The 15,622-nt window shown below is 39.2% G+C and overlaps 2 protein-coding genes across 4 annotated transcripts; one reads left to right on the forward strand and one right to left on the reverse strand.

Moving 5' to 3' along the window:
• The first annotated feature begins 1,242 nt into the window (after positions 1–1,242).
• LOC124000538 (interleukin-7 receptor subunit alpha-like) lies at positions 1,243–5,033 on the forward strand. Its single transcript, XM_046306987.1, has 8 exons — positions 1,243–1,496; positions 1,724–1,844; positions 2,034–2,182; positions 2,343–2,494; positions 2,829–2,988; positions 3,115–3,208; positions 3,317–3,398; positions 3,492–5,033. Exons 1-8 carry the CDS (start codon positions 1,415–1,417, stop codon positions 3,921–3,923), a joined length of 1,272 nt encoding a protein of 423 aa, XP_046162943.1. The 5' UTR covers positions 1,243–1,414; the 3' UTR covers positions 3,924–5,033.
• On the reverse strand, positions 4,934–15,119 carry LOC124000539 (calcyphosin-like protein). 3 transcript variants are annotated; one of them, XR_006832626.1, is made up of 6 exons: positions 14,853–15,119; positions 13,144–13,292; positions 12,691–12,868; positions 12,370–12,579; positions 11,031–11,169; positions 4,934–5,503 (listed from the first exon to the last, which is right to left on the reverse strand). XR_006832626.1 is itself a non-coding variant. In XM_046306989.1 (5 exons), exons 1-5 carry the CDS (start codon positions 14,868–14,870, stop codon positions 5,402–5,404), a joined length of 657 nt encoding a protein of 218 aa, XP_046162945.1. In that variant the 5' UTR covers positions 14,871–15,117; the 3' UTR covers positions 4,974–5,401. The 3 variants fall into 3 exon arrangements, 2 of the variants coding, with proteins under 2 accessions (XP_046162945.1, XP_046162946.1); XM_046306989.1 differs by lacking the exon at positions 11,031–11,169 and having other exon boundaries at positions 4,974–5,503; positions 14,853–15,117; XM_046306990.1 differs by lacking the exon at positions 11,031–11,169 and having other exon boundaries at positions 4,974–5,503; positions 14,779–14,888.
• Between the last annotated feature and the right edge of the window lie 503 nt (positions 15,120–15,622).

Below are 15,622 nucleotides of genomic sequence, written 5' to 3' on the forward strand. Positions count from 1 at the left end.
ATTCATTTGTGTAGACAGGAAGTGTTTTGTATAGGTTACTGGTTTGTTTTTCTCTTCATGGTTGTTGGTACAATAGTAGGAAGAATATATTCTTGTTAAATGCATGTGTGTCTCAGGTTGTTTCACAACAGCAAAGAAATCTGAACATTATTCCAATGTTCAAATGACCAGATCCTTACTCTATTAAAAAAGTGTTTGAATGAAAAAGGTTATATATTCTTCTGTCTGTGTAAATATAGTATACAAGGTGTCAATAATAGCAAGCCTTGCTCATATTCTAATGCTTAGAGCACTGTTTGAGTTGGCATCCCCCACCTCCACAAGCAATTCTCAGAAATTCTCTCATAAGAACGTGATCTGGTGCCATGGCACAAACCCAGATAAAACTTAAAAGGCTGACCCCCTTTATATCCCTGAGAATAGTGTGCTCATAATATGATAATAATAATCTTTAAATTAGAGTTAGGGTTATCCTGCCCATTGCTGAAACATTTACCCGGCAATTGTTACAGAGGCACAAAGATCATACCCTCGAGACATGCTATAGCTCTCACCATTACCGATAACAGGGAAGGTTAGCATTCTTTGGGGGGTTTGATATTTATGCCTCTGTAACTTTCTCACTCATTATTATTCATGAGTTATTCATGATTATCCGTAATCATGGTAGCATCCATAATAGAAGTGTTCTTAAACATATTCTATTCTTGGGCACAACATAATCTGAAACACTACCAAAACAAACTGCAAATGCATCCAACAAATTTGTAGAGTCACAAGCTTGATATAGTCATTGTGTGCTATGAATATGGGACCAAATACTAAACATTTGACTACTTTAATAAAAATATAAGAGAATTTGTCCAAATACTTATGACTAGATACATAAAGTGCTTTCATTCCTGAACAGCTTTTCATTTCTAAACAGCTTTGGCTGTAACTAAAGGGGATTCTAATAAAATACTAATACTATAAAAGGTGACATCTTTGTACTGTCGCCCCAAAACCTCAGCCAATGTCACTGAGTAAGAATGCAATAAGCAGCTCCAATCCTGAATAGATAATTCCATTTCTCTCTCTCTCTCTCTCTCTCTCTCTCTCTCTCTCTCTCTCTCTCTCTCTCTCTCTCTCTCTCTCTCTCTCTCTCTCTCTCTCTCTCTCTCTCTCTCTCTCTCTCTCTCTCTCTCTCTCTCTCTCTCTCTCTCTCTCTCTCTCTCTCTCGCTCTCTCTGTGTGTGTGTGCGTGTCTCTCCTCCCTTCCTTCTGCCCTCGTCTGTCATATTTATACTGACAGTTCAATGAGACAGCTGAGACATTTTGAGTTCCTTGTGTGTGTGTGTGTGTTTGTGCGCCAGGGTCTCACCTCTGTATCTGGGGGCACTACACCGTACACTAGTGTGACTGCTTTGTGAGAAATGGCATACAGCCTATGGATTGCCTTACTCATGCTCCCGGTTCTGGTGCACTCTCAAAGTGGAGAAGAATTGGTTGACAATGGTGAGCTGCCATTCCTCTTTAAGAGTTCTATTTAAATGATTCACTGATTTAATCCTGAAGTCTAAGTGCATTATTTGTGTCCAACACAGTGATGGTGCAACATTAACTGTTCATTCTCATTCTGTACCAAAATGTATTTGACAAAAAGTTTGCTGCTCTTGACCCCATTCAAACCACTGAAATGGTTTTGTTTAGTTTAGTTTAGTTTAGTTTCCTTTCCCTTCCAGAACCCAGAATACTCTGCACCTCTCATCTCAGTGTCTCGGCAGCAAACAGCCTAACCTGCCACCTTGATGATGACACCGATAATGATGATGAAATGGAGGACATAAAAGTCATGAGTCTTTGGTAATAAACCTCCTAGAAGACCACTGAACATCAGTTGTGTTAGTTAGGAGCTTATACAACACAAATGACAAATATCATGGGTGGAAGAACACCCTTACTGCATATTCAGATATCCAGATGTGTAAAATTCTCAAATAGATGAAGAAATTATTTATTGATAATGTGATTTTATTAACATTATGTTTACAGCTACACAGATGACAAAAAGCAACGCTGTTTGAAAGAGAAGGGGAATAATGTCACATTTACAGACCTGGACACTCTGCAATCGTATAATCTCACCGTTCAATTAAAACGAGGTGGCACATTTTGGAAAACGATGAGTTTGAAAAAAATAAGTAAGTTATCATAATTTCATACCTTCTCACCCTATGGTTTGAATGAAAGTAACATGAGGCATTTTTACATGACGGATATCAATTGATAGCCCTTAGTTGGCACTTGCATCAATTGCCCTTAACACTTATCCTGTCTTTCTTGTCGATCTTTATGTTTCAGTTAAACCCAGGAGTCCTTGGGTGGTGAATGCCACATTTCTGAGGAGCTCCAACCGGGCTCTTATATACATTGGGAATCCATACCTGAAGGATTACCTGAAACCCAGCAATCAACTGTTCCAACTTCGCATCTGGAGTGTCAAAAATGCTCTGGTACAATTGCCAAAAGCCAATTTTTATTGTATTTGTGGATACAAAAGCTTAATTATATTACCATAATTTCCATATCATTGAATCAGAATAGGCAGAATCTACCACACACTCGTGAAGGTGCAGGAGGCAAAATGCAAAACTGGAGAAACAGGAAAAAGTCTCTGCACACTTCCAGCCAGATTAATTTTAATAGAGGCTAAGCTTTCGGTCAGTTGACCTTCATCAGAGAATATCATTCAATTGAGGCTGTTCCGAGGGCAAAAGTGGGTGCAACTAAATATTAGGAAGGTGTCTTATTGTCTTGTTCTTGTTTTACGGTGTACCCTGTTCAAAGGTTAAAAACATAACCTATCAGCCTCTGATCATTGAGGGGGACGAGTACCTCCATAAGAACACAGAGTATCATGTCAAGGTTCGAGCCAAGCCGAGCGGAGGGTACTTTGATGGCAGTTGGAGTGAGTGGAGCGCCTCTATCAGTTTCAGCACCAACACAGGTAAAAAAAGGACATGTATCTAAAACGCATAGCATGATATCTGGACTGTGCAGTTAGGTGGAAGTGATAGAGCAAGGTACAGGAAATGTGAGTCACATGCATCATCTCTCTCCCACTTCCCTACAGAGACAGACGTGCAGGTGCTTTCCTATTCTCTCATCGTGACCATTGCTTCTCTGCTGTTGGTTACTTTGGCAGTTGGTCTTTTCTGGAGAAAACAGTGAGTATCAAATTGATCTCCTTTCCCTCTGCACATCATATTTTGTGTGTGTGTGTGTGTGTGTGTGTGCGCGCATGTCCTCCTCTGGATGTCTCTCTGTCCTCACAGAATACATTCCTTCATATGGCCAAGCATTCCACATCCCAAACACACACTTCTCCAGATCCCCCAGACCTATGAGCCAATGAAGGTAAGTCCTCTGATATGCACTAGACAGTGAACGATAATGGCCATAATAAGTTATGAGGATATTGTTTTATTCCATCTCTTTCCTTTGACACAGCATGGCCCTCCTGTGAGCTTTAACCCCGAGGTGTTCAGTGACCTCAACATCCAGCTGGTGGAGCCGGACAAGGAGCAAGACCTTACCTCCCTACCCCCTGACTCTGACTCCCATCGACTCGCTGAGGTGAAAGATCAATACTTCATTCAAGAGCGTGATGGGGATACGACGTCCTGCCATACCACCAGTAGTGGAGGGTCGGAGACGATACTGCTTAGGTGTGAGTCCCCAGGAGTGCACCACAACGGTGGGGCGAGGAGCAGTAGGAACAGTGGCTCCACCGTAGGGATCCTGGATCTGAGGAGTGACTTTGAGAGTGTGGAGACAGACGACAGTGATGGTAACATTGGTCCTGAGGGGCTAGGTGCTACTCAGCAAGGAGGCAAGGATGAGGCTTACGTCACCATGTCTAGTTTCTATCAGATCCAGTGAGAGAGAGATGGAGAGACAGACAGACAGAGATGGAGCGAGACAGACAGACGGAATTATCTATTCAAGATGAATTATAGCTGCTTATTACATTCTTACTCTGAGTGACTTTGGCTGCTTTTATTTGAATTCTATTTAATTCACCGTGACTCAAACTGACTATCCACTGACCCCCAGTATCACGAGACTAGCAGAACTCAATGCACATGTTATTTACAAATGATAGGAGACAGAACAGGAATCATCCACATTGTGTTTGTTTGGTTTTGTGTTATTAATTTGTTGCTAATTGCTAAGAAACAAGACAAGGGAGGACTTAAACAACTTGAAATACAATGCTGCACCTCCCTTATTATCCTTTCTGTGTTTTCACATCCCATACTATATTAACCCGTCGGTATACTGACGAGCATACTAACGCCACCATGACACCGTGGCGTTATACATACTGCTGCTTCATATCACAGAGATACTCTTTACCATGACAACAGCTGCTAAATAAACCTAGGGCTCTATTCAATCCATATTGCGGAAGTTCAGTGTTACAGCATGAATGAAATATAAAGGTAATGTCCCTGCGTTATGGTAGACTGCATTCATGGTAAACTTTGCATATGTCGGCTCAATCGGAAATTAACCTTCAATTTCTATGGCGCAATATGTTACACTTCAGTGATATGGATTGAATAGAGCCCCTAGAATGTCAATTCCTCAGGGTTTAAACCCTTCTACACATAATTTAATCACAGCTTATGTGTTTGTTTGTCATTATGTTTTACATTTTTTGCACATAAGTGATTGTATTTCCTGCACAGTTACCAGTATGTTATTGTTTTTACACTGACTTGGATGTATTATAGTATTATACTAACATATATACATCATAGTTTTCAATGCAGAACGCATTATTATTTTCTTGAACACTTTGTGAGACTTTAGCAGAGCATTAAACAAAGTCATCATCGGCAAATTACTGCTTTGTTTTTATTTTATTGTACGATCCGGTATTTGTATATTTTAATCTGACAAATGTGACAACATTATTTGTGTAGAAATGACCACGTTGTTACATTTTGTGTTTAACATTTTTATTAAACATATTAATTCCACAAACAAATGTAGTTGTATCATTTCCTCTGCTTTCATCATCTCCTGAAATGACTGTACTTTGATTTATCAGTCTTTATGATTTCCCGTGTCTTTATAAAGATATATCTAACATTGGAACTGTGGACCACAGATGTACAGATACATCACATTTCAATTTCTACTATACAGAATATTGGTTGTTTCTGGAGAAAGTGACTGTATAATTCAAATACATATTTTCACACAGCACTACATATTTACAAGTTATTCATAATAATTTGCATATCATTGGGACATTATTAACATTCGGTGTCAACATGATTTCTATAATGAAATATTTGTTTAAGAAGGCACCTTGAAAAACTGTCCATCAAAAATCATCAAATTAAAACTCACAATTTCCATGCATTTTTCATCATGAGAATGAAATAGACATCACTATCGATGGAGGCGCTGACTCCGCAGTAGTAGTTGAGAAACTCCTCCTTGGTGACCTGCAGAAGGGAAGGATGTCAGACAGACAACACTCCCTGAACCAGCCCACACCCTCAGTGTCAGATAGAGACAGAAACTCAACATAACCCTGATCAGACAATGTTGTGGGAGAGTTGAGTGTGTCACAACCTTTTGTTTCCTCATCAATGCTTGTTCTTCAGTGCAGATTCAGACATTTTCAGCTAACATCTAAATGCTTAGTTAATCTTGCGACTAAGGTGCAATATCTAACCAGAAAAAAACAAAACCTTGACATCTGCTGGCTGACAGTGAGAAACAGCTCCACCAAGCTACCAGTTCTACTATAATTGTACTACTAAGAAACATACATGTTGTACTGTAACAGTTTGACAGCTCTGACAATTTGACAGCTTTGAGAAATAGGCCAAAAACTCAAAATGGCTAAGAGCAGTGAAAACACCTTGAGGACAGCCCTAAAGAATTGAATGTAGAGAGTTACACCCCACTAAACTATTGCATCTAGAAAGACAAGTGAAAAGATATACCTTGACATCTACCGTGGTAACACTATATTTGGATAGTCCCAAGTAGATGGTTTGTAGATGTTCAGTAGATGTTGAATAATTGTCACATTTCAAATAACTATCAACTAACCCTTACCTTAACTCTTATCCTAACCCTAACCATTACACTAACCTTCATTCTAAACCTAACCGTAACCTTAGCAAGCAGTTTCTTATTGTTTGTTGATAGTATGCCCATCTGTAGATCATGACTATCCAAATAAAAGGTGACCTCTGCCATCCATGTCCCAGGAGTAAGTGTTCTTTAGTCTTTACCCTAAACATTGTCTCAAGAAGACATTAGTTAATATGTTTCCAGGCACTTTTCATCATGATAATGAAGTAGATATCCATATCAATTGAGGATCTCACGCCTGTATAGCAATTCATACTCTTCTTGTGTGACCTAATATGTTCCAGAAATAAGACATGATATGAAACAGTTTGAGATGGTTCCACAGATATGTAGTATTGTAAATGTCAGGAGCCTAAGAAATGTCTCATGCATCCAGATAATCTCATTCATATCTGACCGAATAATGTACAGGCTGTAAGTTTAGCAGTATAGGTTTACACTACAGTAGAGGTGGACGATAGTAAGACCCAGAGGAGGCTGGTGGGAGGAGCTATAGGAGGACAGGTTCATCGTAATGGTTTGAATGGAATAAATATGACGTTATCAAACCCATGACTTTTTTTTTGTTGTAATAATTATAATAATAAGTAAGATATACATGGCAGAGGTTTAATCAAGCTAGTCATCTTGATTACTTTCTTATGTCATTCTCTCTGGCACCAAACATTTAAAAAGTGTTGATGGGGACAGAATGCGGTCAGACCATCAGATAATTGGCATATACATTACTCTTACAGAATTTCCACATGGCGAGGATATTGGAAATTGAATGAAAGCTTACTGGATTATAACTTGTTTTTAACTAGGACAGAATAATTTATAACGGACTTTTCCGACATAACATCGGTACAGCAGATCCCCTTATTGTATGGAACACTTATAAATGTGCCTTTAGAGGCCATGCAATTCAGTAGTCATCTATAACACAAAAGCAATTTAGGTCAAAAGAGTCCATATTAACACAGGAAATGGAAGGACAAACAGTAAAGATAGATAGCAATAAAAACTGTACCATAAGAGGCTCAGAGCAAGTTAGAGGGAAAAGAAAAAAGAAATGGAGGAACTTATTCAAGAAAGATCAAGTGTAAGATCAAGTGTAATAACTGGATGGAATATGAAAATGACTGTAAGTCGCTTTGGATAAAAGCGTCTGCTAAATGGCATATATTATTATTATTATTATTATTATTAAAAATTATTTGGTGCATTCTTCCCCAATCTTCAACATAAAACTGCTACCAAAATAAATGTACTGAAACTTGTTACAAATGATGGGAGTCACTCATGATCCACCGAATGATATTTTGAAAGAGGAAGTAAAGTACTTTAAGCATATGTTTTCATTTCAGTCTCCTCCATCTCCACTAACCGAAGCTAATTCTATGGATTTTTTCCTCTTAATAATATAAAATTAACATCTGTACAGAAAGACTCATGTGAAGGCCAAATTACAGAGGAGGAACTTATTGATGCAATTAAAGCCTTTACGTCAGGGAAAACTCCAGGGATGGATGGCATACCAGGGGAGGAATACCAAACTTGTTTGATATACTCAGAGGACCATTATTAGCATGTTTTAACCACTGCTATATAAATGGTAGATTATCAGACACTCAACAAGAAGGTCTGATTTCAATATTACTGAAACAGGATCCAGGTGGTATATACAGTGGGGCAAAAAAGTATTTAGTCAGCCACCAATTGTGCAAGTTCTCCCACTTAAAAAGATGAGAGGCCTGTCATTTTCATCATAGGTACACTTCAACTATGACAGACAAAATGAGAAAAAATAATCTATAAAATCACATTGCAGGATTATTAATGAATTCATTTGCAAATTATGGTGGAAAATAAGTATTTAGTCAATAACAAAAGTTTCTCAATACTTTGTTATATACCCTTTGTTGGCAATGACAGAGGTCAAACGTTTTCTGTAAGTCTTCAAAGTTTTCACACACTGTTGCTGGTATTTTGGCCCATTCCTCCATGCAGATCTCCTATAGAGCAGTGATGTTTTGGGGCTGTTGCTGGGCAACACAGACTTTCAACTCCCTCCAAAGATTTTCTATGGGGTTGAGATCTGGAGACTGGCTAGGCCACTCCAGGACCTTGAAATGCTTCTTACGAAGCCACTCCTTCGTTGCCCGGGCGGTGTGTTTGGGATCATTGTCATGCTGAAAGACCCAGCCACGTTTCATCTTCAATGCCCTTGCTGATGGAAGGAGGTTTTCACTCAAAATCTCACGATACATGGCCCCATTCACTCTTTCCTTTAAACAGATCAGTCGTCCTGTTCCCTTTGCAGAAAAACAGCCCCAAAGCATGATGTTTCCACCCCCATGTTTCACAGTAGATATGGTGTTCTTTGGAAGCAACTCAGCATTCTTTGTCCTCCAAACACGACGAGTTGAGTTTTTACCAAAAAGTTATATTTTGGTTTCATCTGACAATATGACATTCTCCCAATATTCTTCTGGATCATCCAAATGCACTCTAGCAAACTTCAGACGGGCCTGGACATGTACTGGCTTAAGCAGGGGGACACGTCTGGCACTGCAGGATTTGAGTCCCTGGCGGCATAGTGTGTTACTGATGGTAGGCTTTGTTACTTTGGTCCCAGCTCTCTGCAGGTCATTCACTAGGTCCCCCCGTGTGGTTCTGGGATTTTTGCTCACCGTTCTTGTGATCATTTTGACCCCACAGGGTGAGATCTTGCGTGGAGCACCAGATTGAGGGAGATTATCAGTTGTCTTGTATGTCTTCCATTTCCTAATAATTGCTCCCACAGTTGATTTCTTCAAACCAAGCTGCTTACCTATAGCAGATTCAGTCTTCCCAGCCTGGTGCAGGCCTACAATTTTGTTTCTGGTGTCCTTTGACAGCTCTTTGGTCTTGGCCATAGTGGAGTTTGGAGTGTGACTGTGAGGTTGTGGACAGGTGTCTTTTATAGTGATAACAAGTTCAAACAGGTGCCATTAATACAGGTAACGAGTGGAGGACAGAGGAGCCTCTTAAAGAAGAAGTTACAGGTCTGTGAGAGCCAGAAATCTTGCTTGTTTATAGGTGACCAAATACTTATTTTCCACCATAATTTGCAAATAAATTCATTCAAAATCCTACAATGTGATTTTCTGGATTTTTTTCCTTCTCATTTTGTCTGTCATAGTTGAAGTGTACCTATGATGAAAATTACAGGCCTCTCTCATCTTTTTAAGTTGGAGAACTTGCACAATTAGTGGCTGACTAAATACTTTTTTGCCCCACTGTACTTCAGTGTTTTGATGCAAAATTATAGCTAAATGCTTAGAGCATAGAATTAAAAAGGTTTTGTCAGATATTATTCATCAGACAGTTTTTTTTTACATGGACGATACATTGGAGATAATATAAGACAAGTACTGGAAACAATAGAACAATATGACATATCTGGGAAACCAGGCCTGGTTTCATAGCTGACTTTGAAAAGGCTTTTGATAAAGTACAACCGCAGTTTATATATAAATGCTTGGAATATTTCAACTTTGGAGAATCTATTATAAAATGGGTTAAAGTATTCGCGCCCATGATCTGTCGTAACCGGCCGCGACCGGGAGGTCCGTGGGGCGACGCACAATTAGCCTAGCGTCATCCGGGTTAGGGAGGGTTTGGCCGGTAGGGATATCCTTGTCTCATCGCGCACCAGCAACTCCTGTGGCAGGCCAGGCGCAGTGCAAGCTAACCAAGGTTGCCAGGTGCACAGTGTTTCCTCCGACACATTGGTGCGGCTGGCTTACGGGTTGGATGCGCGCTGTGTTAAGAAGCAGTGCGGCTTGGTTGGGATGTGTATCGGAGGACGCATGACTTTCAACCTTAGTCTCTCCCGAGCCCGTACGGGAGTTGTAGCGATGAGACAAGATAGTAGCTACTAACAATTGGATACCACGAAATTGGGGAGAAAAAGGGGTAAAAATTCAACAAAAATAAAATAAAATATTTTTAAAATGGGTTTAAAGTTATGTATAGTAACACTAGGTGTAAAATTTTAAAGTTAAACTTTTTAAAGTAAAGTTTTAATCTGTCAAGAGGAGTAAAACAAGGTTGTCCACTATCGGCACACCTATTTATTATTGCCATCTGGATGTCATAAGGTGAATGCACCAATTTGTAAGTCGCTCTGGATAAGAGCGTCTGCTAAATGACTTAAATGTAAATGTAATGTAAATGCCATCAAAATGTTTGCTGTTAAAATGAACAACAGTAAGGGATTAGAAATCCATGGCTTAAAAACAAAGTTGTCATTTTACACGGATGATTCATGTTTTCTTTTAAATCTACAAATAGAATCCCTCCACAGCCTCTTAGAGGATCTAGATACTTTTTCTAACCTCTCTGGATTAAAACCAAATTCTGATAAGTGTACTATATTACGTATTGGATTACCGTGTAGTTTACTAATAAAATTGTCTGACGGGGATGTGGACATACTCAGTATACATATCCTGAAAGAAAGAAATGATCTCAGTCCAATAAATTTTAATAGAAAGTTAGCAAAAATAGATAAGATATTCCTACCATGGAAAGGAAAATACCTGTCTATTTGTGGAAAAATCACACTGATTAACTCTTTAGTCATATCACATATGACCTATTTGTGTATGGTTTTGCCTAGCGACCTGCTTTTTAAATTATATGAGCAACAATATTCAATTTAATTTGTAATGGCAAGCAGACAAAATTAAAAGGGCCTATTTATATAATGAATATGAATTCTGAGGGCAGAAATTATTAAATATTAAAGCATTAGAACTCTCACTAAAGGCATGAGTCAAACAAAAGTTATACTTAAATCCAAAATGGTTCTCTAGTAAATTAGTAAGAATGTCTCACCCCATGTTCAAGAATGGCCTTTTCCCCTTTATCCAGATTACAACCGCTTACTTTCGGTTATTTTAAAATGAAATCTCCAAAATATCGTTATTTTTTAGACAAGCCATAGAAAGTTGGTTGCAATTTCAGTTTAATCCACCTGAAAAGACAGAACAAATATTACAACAATGTTGTGGTTAAACTGAAATACACTAATTGATAAAAAAACGAACATTTTTCAATAACATACAAAAATATATAATCTTTGTAAATTATATAATAAATGGGACTGGTGGAGTTATTTCTTTGCAACACTGCCTAGATGGCCAGAATCCCGGAGTCGCCTCTTCACTGTTGACATTGAGACTGGTGTTTTGAGGATACTATTTAATGAAGCTGCCAGTTGAGGACTTGTGAGGCGTCTGTTTCTCAAACTAGACACGCTAATGTACTTGTCCTCTTGCTCAGTTGTGCACCTGGGCCTCCCACTCCTCCCACTGTTCTGTGATGGGAGCGGTACACAGCGTTGTACAAGATCTTCAGTTTCTAGGCAATTTCTCACATGGAATAAATAGTCTTCATTTCTCAGAACGAGAATAGACTGACGAGTTTCAGAAGAAAGTACTTTGTTTCTGGCCATTTTGAGCCTGTCATCGAACCCACAAATGCTAATGCTCCAGTTATTCAACTAGTCTAAAGAAGGCCAGTTTTATTGCTTCTTTAATCAGAACAGTTTTCAGCTGTGTTAACATAATTGCAAAAGGGTTTTCAAATGACGAATTAGCCTTTTAAAATTATAAATTTGGATTAGCTAACACAACGTACCATTGGAACACAGGAGTGATGGTTGCTGATAATGGGCCTCTGTTCGTCTATGTAGATATTACTTTATTTTTTTTATCTGCTGTTTCCAGCTACAGTAGTATTTTACAACATTAACAATGTCTATACTGTATTTCTGATCAATTTGATGTTATTTTAATGAACAAAAAGTTGTTTTTCTTTCAAAAACGAGGACATTTCTAAGTGACCCCAAACTTTGGAACGGAAGTGTTTATTTACCCCAAAAATATATGGGGGATTGGAAATGATGCAGACAATTACATTGATGGAAGCACCAATCAATCCGCAATATTAAAGCTGATCCACCCCATAAAAATAAAAAAACAACATGAAAACCACATTTGACTCCGTTCCATTAATTCCATTCCATCCGTTACAATGAGCCTGTGCTCCTATAGCTCCTCCCACCAGCCTCCTCTGATAAGACCACTATGACCTCTATCCAACATTTCCATATTTTACAACCCCAAGGCCTGAACGTGACCAGGTCAGTATGGTGTAATGTTATCAGTATTACCTTTCCGTCCTTGTCGTAAGGAGAGTCGAAGCTGTCCAGGAATTTGCGGAATACTTGCTCCTCTGTCCACTCCCCGTTTTGATATTTGGGGTGGTACTTGGCATTGTAAACCCCACTCAGATCTTCAATAGTGATCACCCCGTCACCAGTCTTATCCAGCTTCCTAAAGGCCTGCATGATCACCTCCTTCCTGGCATTGGACATCGGGGGCTGTGATCATAACCAGGACAGCCAGAAATAATGGACAAAATTCACAGATTAAATAAGTATGATCAAATGTATCATGTAATTCAGAGGCTTACCCCTAACACTCATATTTACCCTGAGAGTGAGGAGAAATTCATCAAAGTCAATGAGTCCACTGTTGTCCCGGTCAAAACGTTGAAACATTGTCATGGCCTCATCTTTATCAATGAGGACACCGTAGTCATTAAGCCCCTTCATAAACTCCTTCACATCCAATGTACGGTTGTTGTCATCATCCATTATCCTGAATGTTCTGACAGATAAACCATTGGAAGAAGAAATATATAAATGGGTGGCAGTTGAAGAAAATAACTAATTTCTTGGAGTTTACGTTGTCAAAACAATCCTTGCATCTTAGAAGCCAATCTAGAGCTGTATTCTTGACAGGATTGCCTATAGTACAATGTTTGATCAATCACTACTGCTACTATATCAAACATTTGATGTTGATGACCTGGGCAACACATCATTTGATACAGAACCATTACCTGTGCCCTTCACATAAGAGTATACTAGTCTCTCTCTCACCTGCCCAGACCCTTGATGCCAGAAGAGCCTCGTGCGAGACACTGCATCCTCAGTCGATCCACAGGGTCTGTGCAAACAGACAGCTGGTTTTTGGCGTTCACCGCCATCTCCCGATCATGTCGTGACGTCCCTGCCATGATACCTGCAGTCTGCAGGCAGGTAATCAATTTGCATCACTGATTTGCATGCATACAGTGCGATTTGATGCCGAAAACATAGACACATTTTAGTGATGTATAGTACAGTTTTTGAGTGATGATGTAGACAAAGATAAATTAAACATAATGCTAGTGCTGGTTACAAAGCAGGGCAGGCTCTAGCCTTTAGGGGCCCTAATCAAGATTTGGTTGGGGGCCCTCTCACCTTGCTGCAAAACATTTTAGTGACCCCCCTCAACAGCAGAGAGATAAAAAGTGCAATTCTAAACATGTTGCCATTGGGCAGAAACAAAATGCAGCAATTTCATAAAAATGTCATGCAATTCTACTCATTTTGCCATGGGGCAGACAGAAAAAGATTCAGTTTCACAGCTAATTTCCTGTAATTTTATCCATTTTACCAATGAGGTGGAGAACTCATTTAGCAGTTTTAAAGCTAATTTCCTGTAATTATACACATTTTGCCATGACTTATGACATGTTATGATATCTGAGTGAGAATTACTAACAAAATCAATGGGGGCTCCCTGGAGGTCAGGGCCCTGTGTGCCTAGTTGGTATTTGGCCATGATTACTTCAAGTTTAGATAGCTGGCTAGACGAACTAAAAACCTAAAAATGGTTAGCTGGCAAGGCTAATTGAGTGACGGTCAGTGACTGACATAAGAGAAAAACCACTGAATGATGTTCAACCAAAATTCTAAATTGCACCTGGTGCATTATCCTATTCTTACTCTCAATAGTAAGTTGAGACCCCAACTGAGTTCATGAAAGACAAAATATATTTTTTTGGTGGGTTTGTGGCCCCCTAAGCAACTGTTTATGTTGCTTATGCCTGGAGATGGCTCTGTGACAAAGCCTTAGGGAACATGTGTCAAACTCATTCCACAGTAGGCTGAGTGTATGCAGGTTCACTCCTCCCTTGCACTTGTTATTTTATTAGGATCCCCATTAGCTGTTGCAAAAGACCATGAAGCTGGGGTTCACACAGAACATTACATAATACAGGACATTAATTGATAAGAACCGCTCAAGGACATAATTACATTTTTAAAAAAATAATGTAAGTCACACATTCCTTACATATCAATACCGACACACAAAATATCTTGGTCAATTGATGAATTAAGGTCACTAAATAGTACAGAACTCCCTTCACCTGATTGTCTAGACCTTAATTGAAAGGAATTAACTAAAACCTGCAGACACTTGGCTCTCCATGGAATAAGTTTGACACCCCTGCCCAAACTCGTTTATTCTACATATTTATATATGAACCTTCCAAAACGTTAAATCCTGCTGAACACGTCCCTGGCGCTTGCTAGCTGAACGGTCAACCTAACCTAGCAAGTATCTTGCATTATGACCGTACTTACAATAAAGTCTGACTGTATACATTTAGATAATTAGATTCCTAAATACCAAACACGTTTTTTCGAGTTTGTTTGCTACTTTATCTGTAGAGGCGAGAAACTTACCGTACAAATTTGTAAAGCAACCTGTAGCCAACTGTCAAACAAAACAAACAAAGATCAGCCGCTCCTCTCCCTACCTGCGTTACAGTTTCCATAGAAATGCGGGCTTGCCTTCTCCCCTTGTTCCAGGTCGCCTACTGTAGATTATAGGCACAGGGCTTGCTCCGACTGACTGACCTGCATTATAAATAACGGATCATTATTTGTAGATCGGTCAGTCACAATTTCCCCATGATACATTACGGGTTTGATCCTCTATTACACAGCAAGAGTTTCTAAACAAAGATACTAGACCATTGTTCTAGGAGCTGCAGTCATACCCAGGTCAGGGCAAGCCAGCCAACAAATAGAAATGCAGTGTTCCTTGTTGTAATGTAAGGTTACTCAAGTGCACCATAAGTGCCCCTGATCCTGGCTGTACTTTGCCAGTCCTCTCCACAAAATATGTTGAGCCGAATACATAATTTAAGGATGCTTTAGTTTATTTCTTTGCACAACAGTGGTATAATACATGCTATTTTAGCCTAAATATTACATTTAAAAAAACGAGGACCAATACCAGGGTTTAATAAACTATAATATTCCAGCATCAGAGTACATGTGCAGGGAAAATGAAATAAAGAAAAACCAAACATCTTCACCAAAATCAGTGTAAGGTTACCCATCAACATTATATGTACAAAAGTATGTGGACACGTATGGATTCGTATATTTCAGCCACACTCATTGCTGACAGGCGTATACAATCAAGCACACAGCCATGCAATATCAATAGACAAATATTGGCAGTAGAATGGCCTTACTGAAGAGCTCAGTGACTTTCAACATGGCACGGTCATAGGATGTT

Source organism: Oncorhynchus gorbuscha, linkage group LG16 (genome assembly GCF_021184085.1).
Source record: "Oncorhynchus gorbuscha isolate QuinsamMale2020 ecotype Even-year linkage group LG16, OgorEven_v1.0, whole genome shotgun sequence".
Taxonomy (NCBI): domain Eukaryota; kingdom Metazoa; phylum Chordata; class Actinopteri; order Salmoniformes; family Salmonidae; genus Oncorhynchus; species Oncorhynchus gorbuscha.